This window comes from Melanerpes formicivorus, unplaced genomic scaffold (assembly GCF_026170545.1).
Source record: "Melanerpes formicivorus ecotype bairdi unplaced genomic scaffold, bMelFor1.0.p_v2 SCAF_2, whole genome shotgun sequence".
Classification (NCBI taxonomy): Eukaryota; Metazoa; Chordata; class Aves; order Piciformes; family Picidae; genus Melanerpes; species Melanerpes formicivorus.
In genome coordinates, this window is record NW_027142354.1 from 39,838,321 (window position 1) to 39,852,561 (window position 14,241).

The following is a 14,241-nucleotide window of genomic DNA, read 5'->3' on the forward strand; positions in this document are numbered from 1 at the left end:
CACAGAAGGGCAACGAGGCTGGGGAGAGGCCTCAAGCACAAGCCCCATGAGGAGAGGCTGAGGGAGCTGGGGTTGTTTAGCCTGGAGAAGAGGAGGCTCAGGGGAGACCTTATTGCTCTCTACAACTACCTGAAAGATGGTTGTAGCCAGGAGGGTGTTGGTCTCTTCTCCCAGGTAACCAGCACCAGAACAAGAGGACACAGTCTCAAGCTGCGCCAGGGGAAGTTTAGGCTGGAGCATAGGAGAAAGTTCTTCACAGAGAGAGTTGTTCACCATTGGAATATGCTGCCCTGGAATTGTTCAAGAGGGGACTGGACATGGCACTTGGTGCCATGGTTTACTAGTCATGAGGTGTTGGGTGATGGGTAGGACTTGATGATCTTTGAGGTCTTTTCCAACCTTATTGATTCTATGAAAAGAAGCAGGCTTTTCTGTATCTCATTATCTTCATCCCTTTGAGGGAAATATTAGATATAGGTTTAAATCTTTTAAATCCAGAGGACCACTGATTCCTTGAAAAAAATCATAGTGTCTTTTCTCTGTTCCAGGTGACATAGCTATAGCTGAACATGTTTTTTTTTTGTTGTTGTTGTTGCTTGTCTGTTTTGGTTTTTTTTTCCAATTAGATTGTTAATTCTTCATTCCTTCTCACCATTCCCTAAGACTTCAGCTGTGTCTGTAGCAGTTGTAATTATTCTACAGGAACAGAGTATTTATTTTATGGGGATAGTAAAAAAAACAAAACTTGAGCAGCTACATAAAGATATTTGCTAAGGCAGACATTAGGGGTTTCAAGTAACTTGGGTTGTTCGGGGATCATCTCTTTAACAACCCAAAATGTGTCTTCTTTCCTCTTTAGGAGTGGTTGGTTTGTTGGGTTGTTTTTTGGGGGGTTTTGTGGGTGTTTTTCCTCTTCAATCTTTGTATTCTCTCACTTTAGAAAGGGTGAAGGAAGTATCTTTTCAGCTGTCAGTCAACCAAATCACCATGGAAAATGATTTTTTTTTTGCCTACAGTTAAATGTTGAAATACAACTGCTGTCCTGGCAATTTGCACACAGAGGAATTTAATGATTTCACAATCTCACAGCATCGATGCTCTGACCAGTCAAATTCCCAAAGCATCAGCCTGATGCTGTGTTGTATTTAAAATTAATATACACCATTAATATTTAAGCTATTAACATTTCTATATTTCAACAGCATGTAACAGACCAATGTGTTTTTTTTTTTCCCGTTCCCAGTTTGATTCTGAGCTTTCACTCTAAAGCTGTTAGGTTCTGTACGCTTCCTTCCAGATCCTCACCACCGAGCTGTCCTTTAGTGAAGGTTGTTTTGCTAGCCTATGCAAATTAATTAACGACAACAATATGAGACTAGTAAAAGCAGATTCAGAGCTGTCTTTTGTCTGGCAAGGAAGTTTTTAAAAGCCTCCAAACTTAGACTTTATACTAGTGCTAGGAGCGACCTGTACCCCGACTTCAGCTGGGAAACCAAGCTCTGATCAGACATACAGCTCTGCAAGTTAATGCTATAAATGGGTAATTACATTTACTGTTATTAAAAAATAATAAAACTTAGACATCACAAACAGCATGAAGGCCACCAAGATGCCCAAGCCTAGACTAAGTCAAACAGACAAAGGAAAAGAAGTTGGAAAGCGTGTGCGTGGGGGCAGGATCGCAAAGTCACTTTCTCGACAGATTTTTCTTTTTCCTTTTCCCTCCCCAAAATTCCTCTTCGCGCTAACGACGCCAGAAACCCACCCACCCGTCCGCCTACCGTGTTCGCCACGGAGGACCCCGGAGCCGCAACACACATAGCCCCTCATCCCCGCCGGGCAGCGGGGGGCCGGGCCGGGCTGGGCTTCGCCGCACCTGGACCGGCCCCGTCTCCGCCTCCGCCGCCGCTACAAAAGCGGCCGTCGGAGGCCCCCAGGCGCCTGTCGCGACGCTGTTTTCTACTGTCACGGAGCCTCTGCGGGGGGTGGGAGCTTCACCGGGCCCCCACGCATGGGGGGCTGCCCTGGACATGCCCTTCTTGCCAGCGCCGCTCGGTTTCGCTCTACTGCTGTTGGCAGCTGTGGGAAGGTCCCTCCCTATGAGGCCGGTGAGTGCCGCGGAGGTGCCGCCGCCTGCTCCCGGTGACCGCGTCGCTGCCCGGCCTGGCGCCCCGCAGCTATTCCTCTCCCGACTGCGCGGGCACTGCTCTTCGCCGCGGTTCTCCGTGCCACGGGGCGGGACGCGGCTCCGGCTGCGCCGGGGGGAAAAGTTCGAAGTTACCGCCGGTGCCTCTTGGGTGCGCGCCGCAGAGTGGCCGCGGGTCGGTGCATGGAGCCCCTGCGGGGGTCTCGGGGCGGGGGCGAGTTTGGGTGAAGGCAAAGGGAGGGGAGGAAAGAAGCGGAGGTGCTGCTGCTGCGAGGACGTTGCCCTCGGGGTAACGCTTCCCCTCTCACGCACAGGAAATAACGCGCTCCTCTGCAATGTTAAAAAAATCTCGTGTGTGGGAAAAACGGAATGGGGTTGTTGCCGGGAGCGTGGGGGAAAGAGGGAGAGAAACCGGGTAGGAAGTCCCCTTACTAGAATGGAGCAGGGGTCGGTGGGTAGCGTTTGTCCCGGGTGGTTCGCCCCAGCGTTGCCTTCCTGAAACGCTGGCCAAATGGAACGAATGAGGCTGTTGAGTTTTTCCTCTTCTTCCGCGGGAGCCGGCGAGGGGCTGCCTGTCGAGCCGTGCCGAGCCCGGAGCAGCGTTGGGCAGGGGAGGTGGCTTCTTGGGTAGAAGCTGTGGTACAGCCCGGACATAGCGAGGCTGGGAGAACAAAGTGTAATTCCTTGCGAGGAGCATCGGCAGGCCAATGGAAAGAGGGTGAGAGTGATGTAGGGTGTGATAGGCAGAGAAACCTGAATGCAGTTTGTTGGTGTTGAGGACAGCGGGTAAGAGACTGGTGAGAGAGCTGTTGGAGGTGAGAGACAAAGGCATCCCGCTGTACCGAGAGCGAGGATGGACTTCGAAGCTGAGGTTGTCGGCTTCAGAAGTGAAGGAAGAGACAATGGAGCTGATGGACCAAATTTAGTCTATGCAGTTTCTTTTCAGGTACTATAGAAGTTTGTGAGGTTGCTGGTTTATACAGAATAGCACTGAGATGCTCTCTTTTGCTCCAAACAAGGTGTAAGTCTGTAGGGTTGTTGTAGATCTGGCTTACTGGGGGGTTGGGTATTTTTGTTTCTCCTTATTATGGATATCGGGCCCATAACAAGCACAAACTGCATCAGGGAAAATTGCAGTTGGGAAAATATCTTCATTGTGAGGATGATCAAATACTGAAATGAAGGCCCAGAGAGCTTCTGTCTGTGTAGGTGTTCATTATTTGACATAAGGCATTGAGCAGCTTGAGCTTGTACCAGTAAGCAAACTAATGATGGGGCTGCCAGAAGCAGAAAAAATGTATTACGTTTCCTAGCAAAGGGGTCTTCTTCAGCTGGATGGGGAAATAGGGATGTGAGAAGAAATAAGTTTATCTTGCTTCAGCACTGTGGTCACCCTTTGACTTCAGTCCTGTATAGCCTCTTCTGACACTAGAGGGTCTTCTCTGACAACTTGAATATAGCAGAGATAGTACAAAATACTCTGCTCAGTCTGAAGTGAAAGCATGAGACTTTTGCTATTGGGAATCTTCTCTCAGGTTCAGTTCAGAGTAGCATTAAATTTTAATATTTAAAGTAAACTGAAAATAGTACTACTAAAGAAGTACTGGGTAGTAAAATCTGGGCAATAACCAGTTGCAAGGTCTTCTGCTTGAAATGGGCAAGACAGGCATGAGAGGAAAGTATAATGACTTGATACAGAGTTGGAGAAGGAAATATTTTATTGATGCCATGACTACTATTTTACTTGGAACTTCCTTCTCTCTTCCCCCAACCCATCAAATGGGAGAAAGAGGATTGGGAAAACAGAGCAGAGGAGTACATAGAAGGAAGAAAATTAAGTTTGGTGTTTTTAATTGAGGTGGTTCTGCTTATTTGCTATCATCCTAAATGTAGGATGACTGGAAATTGCTTGATAGATCTTCGTTACTGCATTGAGGGTAGTAAAATGACCAAGAGCTAGTAGCACATGGCTGTATTACAGAATCTTCTTACTAATTACAAGCTGGTGTCTTTTCCCTGCTTGTCTTTGAGTGGCAATGTCCTGCTGGTGACAGAGTTGACACACAGCTGGTCACTGGTTCCTTACCATCCAGTTCTCTCTCAGATTTGTTTTTCAGTTTTCTATGTAGTCCTTCTGCTCAAAGGTTTGGTATGATAAGCTTGAAGAAAGTGGTTTAAATGTCAGTGAAGAGCAGACAGGAGCCATGCCACAGCTCTTAATCAGGGCTTCTTCTCTTCAAACTTCTCTGATGCTTTCTATTCCACAGGCTAAAATGTGAATAATCCAGACTCATGGGTGGAAGTACAAACAGTGGAATTCTGTGGAAATGTTACAGAGCTCTTTCTCTCCTCTTTTGGAAACTCTTGTTTCCAAAGTGCTCTTGTATGGGAATAGAAAAGTACCTAGATCCGTATCAATATTAATTAGAGCATATAAGTATTTAGGTAGGTGTATGTTATTGGTGCTCTCAATTACTATCAAGGCTTATTTAGATGCAGTTTCATAGTTTCATTCAGGGTTGGAAGGGACCACACAGATCATCTAGTTCCAACCCCCCTGCCATGGGCAGGGACACCCCACACTAGATCAGGCTGGACAGAGCCTCATCCAGCCTGCTCTTAAACACCCCCAGGGACGGGGCCTCGACCACCTCCCTGGACAACCCATTCCAGGGTCTCACCACTCTCATGGTGAAGAACCTCCTCCTCACATCCAACCTGAATCTCCCCACCTCCAGCTTCATTCCATTCCCCCTAGTCTTATCACTACCTGAGATCCTGAGAAGTCCTTCTCCAGCCTTCCTGTAGGCCCCCTTCAGTTACTGGAAGGCCACAATTAGGTCACCTCGGAGCCTTCTCTTCTGCAGACTGAACAACCCCAACTCCTTCAGTCTGTCCTCATAGGAGAGGTGCTCCAGCCCTCTGATCATCCTTGTGGCCCTTCTCTGGACACGTTCCAGCACCTCCAGATCCCTCTTGTAATAGGGGCTCCAGAACTGGACACAGTACTCCAGGTGGGGTCTCACCAGGGCTGAGTAGAGGGGGAGGATCACCTCCCTTGACCTGCTAGCCACACTTCTCCTGATGCAGCCCAGGATCTGATTGGCTTTGCAGTCTGCAAGTGCACATTGAGAGCTCATGTTGAGCTTTTTGTCCACCAGCACCCCGAAGTCTCTCTCCTCAGGGCTACTTTCCAGCCAGTCACTGCCCAGCCTGTATTTGTGCCTGGGATTGCCTCGACCCAGATGCAGGACCCTGCACTTGCTCTTGTTGAACTTCATGAGGTTGGCTTGTGCCCACCTCTCCAGCCTGTCAAGGTCCCTCTGGATGGCCTCCCTTCCCTCCAGCGTGTCTGCTGTACCACACAGCTTGGTGTCATCAGCAAACTTGCTGAGGGTGCACTCAATGCCACTGTCCATGTCACCCACAAAGATGTTGAACAAGACAGGTCCCAGGACTGATCCCTGAGGGACTCCGCTTGTCACTGGCCTCCATGGAGCCATTGACAGCCACTCTTTGGGTGCGGCCATCAAGCCAGTTCTTTATCCATCTAGTGGTCCACCCATCAAACCCATGTGTCACCAGTTTGGAGACCAGGATGTGGTGCGGGACAGTGTCGAAGGCTTTGCTCAGGTCCCGGTAAATGACATCAGTTGCTCGCCCCTCATCTATTAATTTTGTCACCTGCTCATAGAAGGCAACCAGGTTGGTCAGGCAGGATTTGCTAGTCAGTTCTCCAAACCAACAGTCAGCATGGCTTGTTAGGTTGCAGGTGCTAGGGGCACACATAGTTACTGCTATTTGCTCATGATTCTGAAGCCTGCTGGCTTCAGAGCCTTCTAGCTCTGCAGCATTTGCTTCTTTAACCAAGGGTGTCTAGGATCTGGTATTTGTCTCAGTGTGCCTGCTTTGAGTCCTGATAAGCCATGATGAAAAAAATGGTGTGTGGTTTCAAATGCTTCGTCCTTGACTACACAGAGGTTGCTAGGTGTTTGAATGTTCCAGCACAGGCTTGCACATGCCTACTTTGACTTCTGTTGTGTGTTCTAACTGAACTAAGGTTCCTGACTACCACTGTCCTGTAGATTTGTGTTCTTTAGAAGCCATTAGACTGGGAAAATGGCCGAAAAAACCAGGAAAGTGACCTGAAACAAGTAACTCTATGCAGAAGTGAGGATGGGGGATTGGACTGTATCTTGATCAGTTTGGTCTTCAGCTGAGCAAAACTCCCTCTGTAGTTAGTTTGGCTGAAGTTCTGAGTTAGTCCTTCTCTTTCTCCATTTTCTCCTCCCTCAAACTTGCACAGAGGTGGTTTCTTGTTGCCCAACTCTGAAAATCAAAATGTGCTGGACCAGGCTCAGCAGCATGTACTGAAAGTGATACAGAACGTCAGGAGAAGGTCTGACAGTGTGCCACTTTGCTGTGGTTATTATCACAGGGCTCTTGGCTGGCTTCTAGGTAATTCTTTACCAGGAACATGGCCAAGTACTTAATGTTTGTAGGCCACTTAAATTCCTGATTATATTAGTATGGTGTAAAACTCTAAATGACTTAATCTGTAATAGTACAATCATCTAAATTAAATCACTGTCCCAAATGACTAAAACCTTTATGTATGCATAAAACAATGTGGGGATTTTGTTGTTTGCTTTCTTTTAAGGAGCAACTCTAATTTTCTGGGGACTTTATAAAGACAGTGGCAGTGTGTGTGCTATAAAGCCAGGTGGCCTAACATAGATAATCTGATTATGCAAACTATAAAGAAGATACTTGTCTCTTGTAATAGCCTAAACCTAATGGGGGCTGTTGTTAGAGAACATTTCAGGCTTAAGGAGCCTAGGATATCAGATCTCCAAGGGCTAAAGGAAAGGACTGTTTCACACAGCAGATCAATGATTTGGCTCTTACTGTCATTTTAAAGCTCTGATGTCTGATCCCAGCAAGTTTCAGTTCATTAAGCAGTTGTCAAGTCTTCCTGCCTTTGCTGTATTTTGAGTGCCATTGCTGTAGCCACCCACCAAATTAGGCAGCAATCTGTAAGTATTTGATGTCAAGAGCAGTCAGATATAGCTGGGCATGGAAAGACATGCTTTGTGGCTGTACCAACAGCAAAGCACGTGTAACTGTTTTCTGTGGTGAGAATAACTTGTTCCTTGAAGTGATGGAGCTTTGCAAAACTCACTCTTTCCCTCCAAAATTTGTAGCTCTGTAGTTGCAATCAAGTTTGGTGAAACTGGGCTTGATAAAGCATAAACAGTTGTGTACTGGCTGTCAAACAGTTTTTTTGAAGGTGGTATATCATATCCGCTTTCCATTAGCCTGTCAAACGAAACTGAGCTTGAGTTTCCTGTGGTGATTGCCAGTTACTTGAGAGTACAACCCAGGAGGAGCTGCTACCTGTGAAATCACAAGGTCTTTACTAGTTTATAACTTGGTTTAGTCCTTTGAAAAACATTGTTTCCTTCTGCAATGTTGTAGTGAAGTGAAAGCCATTATCTTTGTATTTGGTCTTTCATTAAAAGCTTTTGTATCTTTTGTGGTACACCAGTGTATGTACTGCTGCCAAGGCTGTCAACTTAAACTTCCTTGGAGCAGTGCATCTATTCAATTTGTTTGTGTTTTAGAAGTAGGTTTACACAATAGCAGGTATGTCTTTCCTATGGGGCAAAAAGTTGTCTACTGAGTAGACAAAAGACCTTCTATTTAAGCCCTACAATGTGGGGCTGAATTAAAACATTGGGCAGAAACTCCTTTAATTGAAAAATTTGTAATCTGATTACTCAAATGACCAATGCTTCCCTTCACAGAAGAGGGATAGGGTAAATGGTATCTAGGGGTCTGTAGCTTGCCAAATGGAAGACAGACCCTTCAAATGTCACAGTTAGTACAAAATGCAGCAAATTTGAACTTAAAATAGGTGAATATGTTTTGCTGGTGATGGCTCAGCAGTATTTGACACTTCTTTTGTTGTTCAGTATTGGCAACTGGTATCTATACATTGAAACCATAATGACTTATCTGCTGCATTCCAGTGAATGTGAAGGAACTTTGTTAATGTATATTGACCTTCAGGCCATGTTGAAGCAGCTGCATTTGTGGTTTGTAAGCACAAGTGTGGAAAGTCTACCTCTTCCACTGCTGAAGGCAAGTAGTTGATTCTACTCCTGCTGCCATGAATGCAGACCTATGCAAATGGAAACTCTGCAGTTTTACTGGGACTTCAGGAGGCCTTACAGGCAGTGTTTCTGAGCTACAGTGTGTCAAATCTTTGTAGAGGAGTGGATTTCCACCAGTTATCTTCCCCTTTATCTTTACAATCTTATCTTAATGAAACAGCTGTCCAGTCTACATAAATGACTTGCTATAACTTGCCAAGTGCAGGTGTGATAGCATAATCTCTTTTCCCAAATGTTTAAATGAAAACCCTGCAAGCAGCTCCCCACCAAGTTCAAGTATGACTTCCTAATAGTCTCTTAAATAGTGCAGCAGTGTATTGAAAAGACACAGACTTAGTTACCATTAATTGTTCACTCAAATTGAATAGAGGAAATTGTGGTTTACACATGTAGAAAAGAATGCTTCCTTCAGCTGACTGTTTTACTGACTACATCTTGTTGCTGTTTCAGTGTAATTGATTGTTAATGGATTGCTGTTTCAGTGCAGTCTGGTATTGACTGCTGATTTTTCTTGCAATTGATTGCATTTCATTTTTTGTTCACCCTCTTGCCATCTTTTTCCTAAATTGTTTTATGCTGGCTTTCCTAATTACTGTATTGTTCTGTCTTGTTCTCTCCTGCATATTGAGCTCATCTGTGTTCTCCTGTTGTGTCCATGCCTTGTCTCATGCAGCTGCCCTGCTGCTTTCCCACTGCCTTCCCTGACTTCAGGACCATTTTTGAAACTTTGAATTCTTGTGTTACACTTGCTGTGTAGTTTTAGCTGTTTGCAGCTGTCCTTTTTTCTGTTGCTACTCCTGGGTATTCTGTCTGCTGCACTACAGGAGAAGTTCAGGAAAGTGAACCTGTTTTCTGATTGTGGTTTGGAAGTAGCTTAAGAGTCAAGACCTGTGTGGAAGGAGCATTTGCAAATGTGTTATGGGTTGAAGAACTGGGATATCTTAACTATGGAGTTGAAAGTCCTCCAAGTGCCCGAGAGGTGCTGGGAGGTGGACAATGAAAAGTGCAGTTGTTTATTTCATCCCATAATCCTGCATAATTGTCTGTTCGCCCCTTCTCTCCCTGGGCATTGCAGCAGCTCCTATCTCTGGCTTGTGAGGGAGTAGGGATTTGAGCTGGCAGCTCATTTATTGCTGTACAATGTGGCCTGGGGGAGGAGGGAGGCCTTGAGGCCCTTTGGCCTGCTGCATTTAGTTTGGGGAGGAAGGAGCTGATGGCCTGTTTGGGAGCATTGAGGGCTGGTTGGAGGGAAGGTTTTTGGGAAGGTTCTGGACTAGTGAAGTTTTGGTAAGCCCAGGATGGAGAACTGGGCTGAAGTTGAATATGAAATTTGTGTATTTTGTATGGTTGTGGTGTGAAGAGTGCTTCCATTTAAATTTCCAAGCTCTTTCCAATCCTGTGTGGAGTGTTTTGTTTGTTTTGTTGGTTTTTTTTCAGTCCTTTGGGGAGGGATAAAAGAGTTTCTGTCCATTCTTCACCATCTCCTGTTTTCATAGAGGGCAAGGGAGTATGAGTTAGCTTGCCATCTAAATACTCAAGTACTTTATATGTGTTGTCTGCCTGTTCACTTACTCATGCCTCTTGCAATTTTCAAGACTGATTGCTTCCTCTGTAAAACTGCACTGCTGCTTTTCCCCTCTTCCTTCTGTGAAGCACTTCTTTGCCAATTTCTTAGAGGATGTCTTCAAGGAGGCCTGTATGTATAGACATGTCTGTGGAGGACTGTCCTGTAAATCGTGCTCTCTAAGGCGTGAATTTCTGAATAGGACATTTTTAGTAACCTCTCTGACCTCTGTAGTTCTGGTGCTGCTCCACACATCCACTCTGTCTATGGAACCATATCAGATGGCCTAGTGTCAGGTAAGCCAAAACACATATCTGTAACCAGAACTAAGGGAATAGAATAGAATTAACCAGGTTGGAAAAGACCTTTGAGATCATAGAGTCCAACCTATGACCCAACAGTATCTAATCAACTAAACCATGGCACCAAGTGCCTCATTGAGTCTCTTCCTAAACACCTCCAGTGATGGTGACTCCACCACCTCCCTGGGCAGCACATTCCAATGGCCAATCACTCTCTCTGTGAAGAAATTCTTCCTAACGTCCAGCCTAAACCTCCCCTGGTGCAGCTTGAGACTGTGTCCTCTTGTTCTGGTGCTGGTTGCTGGGAGAAGAGACCAACCCTCACCTGGCTACAACCTCCCTTCAGGTAGTTGTAGACAGCAATAAGGTCTGCCCTTAGCCTCCTCTTCTCCAGGCTAAACAACCCCAGCTCCCTCAGCCTCTCCTCATAGGGCTTGTGCTCCCAGCTTTGTCCTTCTCTGGGCACATTCCAGCAAGTCAACATCTTTCCTAAACTGAGGGGCCCAGAACTGGACACAGGACTCAAGGTGTGGCTGAACCGGTGCTGAGTACAGGGACAGAATGACTTCCCTGCTCCTGCTGGCCACACTGTTCCTGATGCAGGCCAGGATGCCAGCTTAAGGGAAAACAGTGCTCTCATACATATGCTTCTCTACATGGGAAGAACGGTGCCCAGCAAGACTTGCACTCAATATGTCTCTGGTGCTTAGCCAAATTTTATGGAAGTCTTTCCACACCAGAATGTTTTTTTTCCAGCATGAGTGGTTTAGACTGTGACTTGCTCTTACACGTGGACAAGCTAAATGCAGACAAGAAGCTCAACTACCTCAATAGCTGCCTCCTGAGCGCATGCCATGTGTGCTTTCAGAAACCCAGCAGATATTTATTTTTTCTCTCATGTGAAGGAGAATAACTCAAAACTATGAGGTGAAGTAATGGCAGAGACCTTACTCCCTTTGCTAGGTGTTTCAGGTCTGTTTATCTGCTTTTGCAGGTGCCTGGTAGATGTTCTGAATTATTTGGTTAACTAACTATTTAGCTGTAATGTGAAAGAATAGTAATTATTGCCTTTCAAACCTCATGGGAGAGACTCATATTCATGGTCTTCTATTATAAGATTCATTGCCTGACAGGCACAGACTCCTGGCAATGCAGTAGCCTCTTCATGGATTTTCTTTGAGATGGTAATTGATAACTTTTTTGCACCTCTGACGTCTATGGAGTGTTATACAGAAGCTACTGAAGAATTGCTGCAAGATATTCTGACATACAGAAGGGGTTTGGTGTTGTGGCTGTTTGGGCTGGGTATCTCCAAAAAAGAGACAGAATTGAGATTTCCAGTTGTGGTGGGTTGAAGTTTCCCATTCACATTAACTAAGCATGACTAACTCAGTTACAAGCAAACAGAAGCTGTATTTACAAGCAAAAAACTACACTCTATAATGGAATGCAATGAATATGTACAAAATATACAGTATTTACTATGTTATACAGATATTTACAATTAGAAAATATCATGGAAATCTCCCTGTACTCCCTCTGGTTTCCCAGAGAGCAGCAAAGCTGCTCCACTGCCTCCTACCCCCCCTGCCTGTAGTAAAAGGAAAGAATGAAGAAATGTTATGGGACTGAAAAAGCAGTGTTAGTGTTCTTATCTTTTCTCAAGGCCAGCCAGAAGCAGTTATGTTCTCCCCAGCAGAACAGCTAAGCTAAAGAAAAATCAAAGGAATGGGAATGGAAGTGAAATGTGAAAGATTGTTAGGGTACATCTATGTCCATCCCACATATTTTGTCCACTGAATTTGTTTAGAATAATCTTTTCTTTTTTACACCCAATAGTAATTTATTTATTTTTTCTACTTTTCTGCTTGAAATCTGCAGCTAATTTTAAAGGCATAGCCTAGAACTGCCACACCAGTGTCCAGCCCAGTGGATGGACACTGGAGATAGTGTATTTATACCCATAAATCCTGTACCCTTATAAATCTGTCTGCAAAGTTATTGTCGTTATTGTCTCTTTCTTTCCTCTCTGCTCCTGTGGTATCTGGTAACAGTGGGGAAGTGTCAGGGGCCTCTTTGGCCTGAGTTTCTATGTGCAAGCTTGGCCTGTCCAGGCCTAATGCCAGAGTAAAAAAAAAAAAAAAAAAAGAGGGGGGAAGTGTGCAGGCATTTCAGGCCTGATCAGCCTGAAACCAGCCTAGCAACTGGGGGGAAGAAAGAGCCCTGGGGTTTTGGGTGAACCCCAGATGGGAAGAAGGAAAGCATTGGGCTTTTGTTCTGGTGTAAAGGAACTTGTGTGGTTAGATTGAGGACTTCTTTGAACTTTGTATGCTTTGCTATGCTCACCACTATGCTTTGTAGTTTTGTAGTACAGGAATTGCTTTTCCATTTAAACTTTCCATGACTCTGCAATCTGTTTGTGTGAGTATTATTCTTTTGCCCCTTTTGGAGCAACAGAACAAACTGTCCTGCTCTGAACTAGGGCAGGTATACAGAAGTATTGGCATGCGTTGGGTGGCTTACTTTATGCTCAGCTGGAGAGGGAAGATCAGGAAACTTACAAAAGACTTGTTTTATAAGTTGCAGAATGCTCTTTTCGAGTTACTGCTTTATGAAAGTAATCAATGTACTCATCGCTATTTGATCTTCGTGTTGTTCAGGTTGAGGTAGTGAGCCCCTTGGGAGCTGAAATAGTGTGGTGGAGCAAGGTAGCTGTCTGGTTTGGTAATTCCAGAAGCCCTTTGCCTTTATGGCTGGCTATAACTCTCAGAGTGATCATTGTGCTGAGCAATTTGGACCTGATGATCTCCTGAGGTCCCTTCCAACCTCTAATGTACTGTGATACTGTAAATTCTGTACACAGAAGTCCAAATTCTGCATGCTTTGGACATGGTGAGAATCTGTTGTTAGGCATTAGGACGTGAATTTTTTTATCATGTTTCAGTAGGTGACATTGAGTAGAAAGCCAAAGTTGGAAGAGATTAGCAGCATCTAGAAAGGAAACAACCTGCCTGATAGTATCACTAGGGCTGCTACTGCTGTTGTGGAAAGAACCAGACCCTTTGGGGAAAAAATATTACATTTCCGCATAAGTCACCTTTTAAAAGCATTGTGGATGCTGGTACAGCTATGTGTGGCTTATGAATAAGATAGTCCTATCTCACTGCATCAGTGATACTGGGTTAGGGAATTCATAGAGTTGTTAAGGTTGAAAAAGACTCTAAGGTCATCAAGGTCAACAAAAAAAGATGTATTTGTAGTGGACTTCTTTCAAAACCCCAAAATCTTTAATATTTAGGACTTCTCATATGAAATATGAAGTGTCACAGGGATATTATGGAAGACATTCAGGTATGAAGGTGATCAGAAAGATCCTGTTCAAATAATATTTCAGTAAACTAAATTCCAACACATTTAGTGTTGATAGACGTGTTTTAAGTGTAGAAAAGAATAGCGTAGAGTACAATAAAATTAACCAGGTTGGAAGAGACCCTTGAGATTGAGTCCAACCTATCATCCAACACTATATAATCAACTAAACCATGGCACCAAGCACCGCATCCAGTCTCTTCCTAAACACCTCCAGTGATGGTGACTCCACCACCTCCCTGGGCAGCCCATTCCAATGGCCAATCTCTCTTTCTATGAAGAACTTCTTCCTAATATCCAGCCTAAACCTCCCCTGGTGCAGCTTGAGACTTTGTCCTCTTGTTCTGGTGCTGGTTGGCTGGGAGAAGAGACCAACCCTCACCTGGCTACAGCCTCCCTTCAGGTAGTTGTAGGCAGCAATAAGGTCTCCCCTGAGCCTCCTGTTCTGCAGGCTAAGCAACCCTAGCTGCCTCAGCCTCTCCTCATAGTGCTTGTGCTCCAAACCCCTCCCCAGCTTTGTTGCCCTTCTCTGGACTCATTCCAGCAAGTCAACATCTTTCCTAAACTGAGGGACCCAGAACTGGACACAGGACTGAAGGTGTGGCCTAACCAGTGCTGAGTACAGGGGCACAATGACTTCCCTGCTCCTGCTGGCCACACTGTTCCTGCTGCAGGCCAGGATGC

The 14,241-nt window shown here is 45.2% G+C and overlaps 1 protein-coding gene across 1 annotated transcript in view; it reads left to right on the forward strand.

Moving 5' to 3' along the window:
- Positions 1–1,956: 1,956 nt before the first annotated feature.
- Positions 1,957–14,241, forward strand: part of GLP1R (glucagon like peptide 1 receptor) — a 112,707-nt gene continuing 100,422 nt past the window's right edge. Inside the window, exon 1 of the mRNA XM_068157564.1 lies at positions 1,957–2,108. Coding sequence (XP_068013665.1) covers positions 2,031–2,108 — 78 coding nt within the window. The 5' untranslated portion in view covers positions 1,957–2,030. The remainder of the gene's footprint in view (positions 2,109–14,241) is intronic.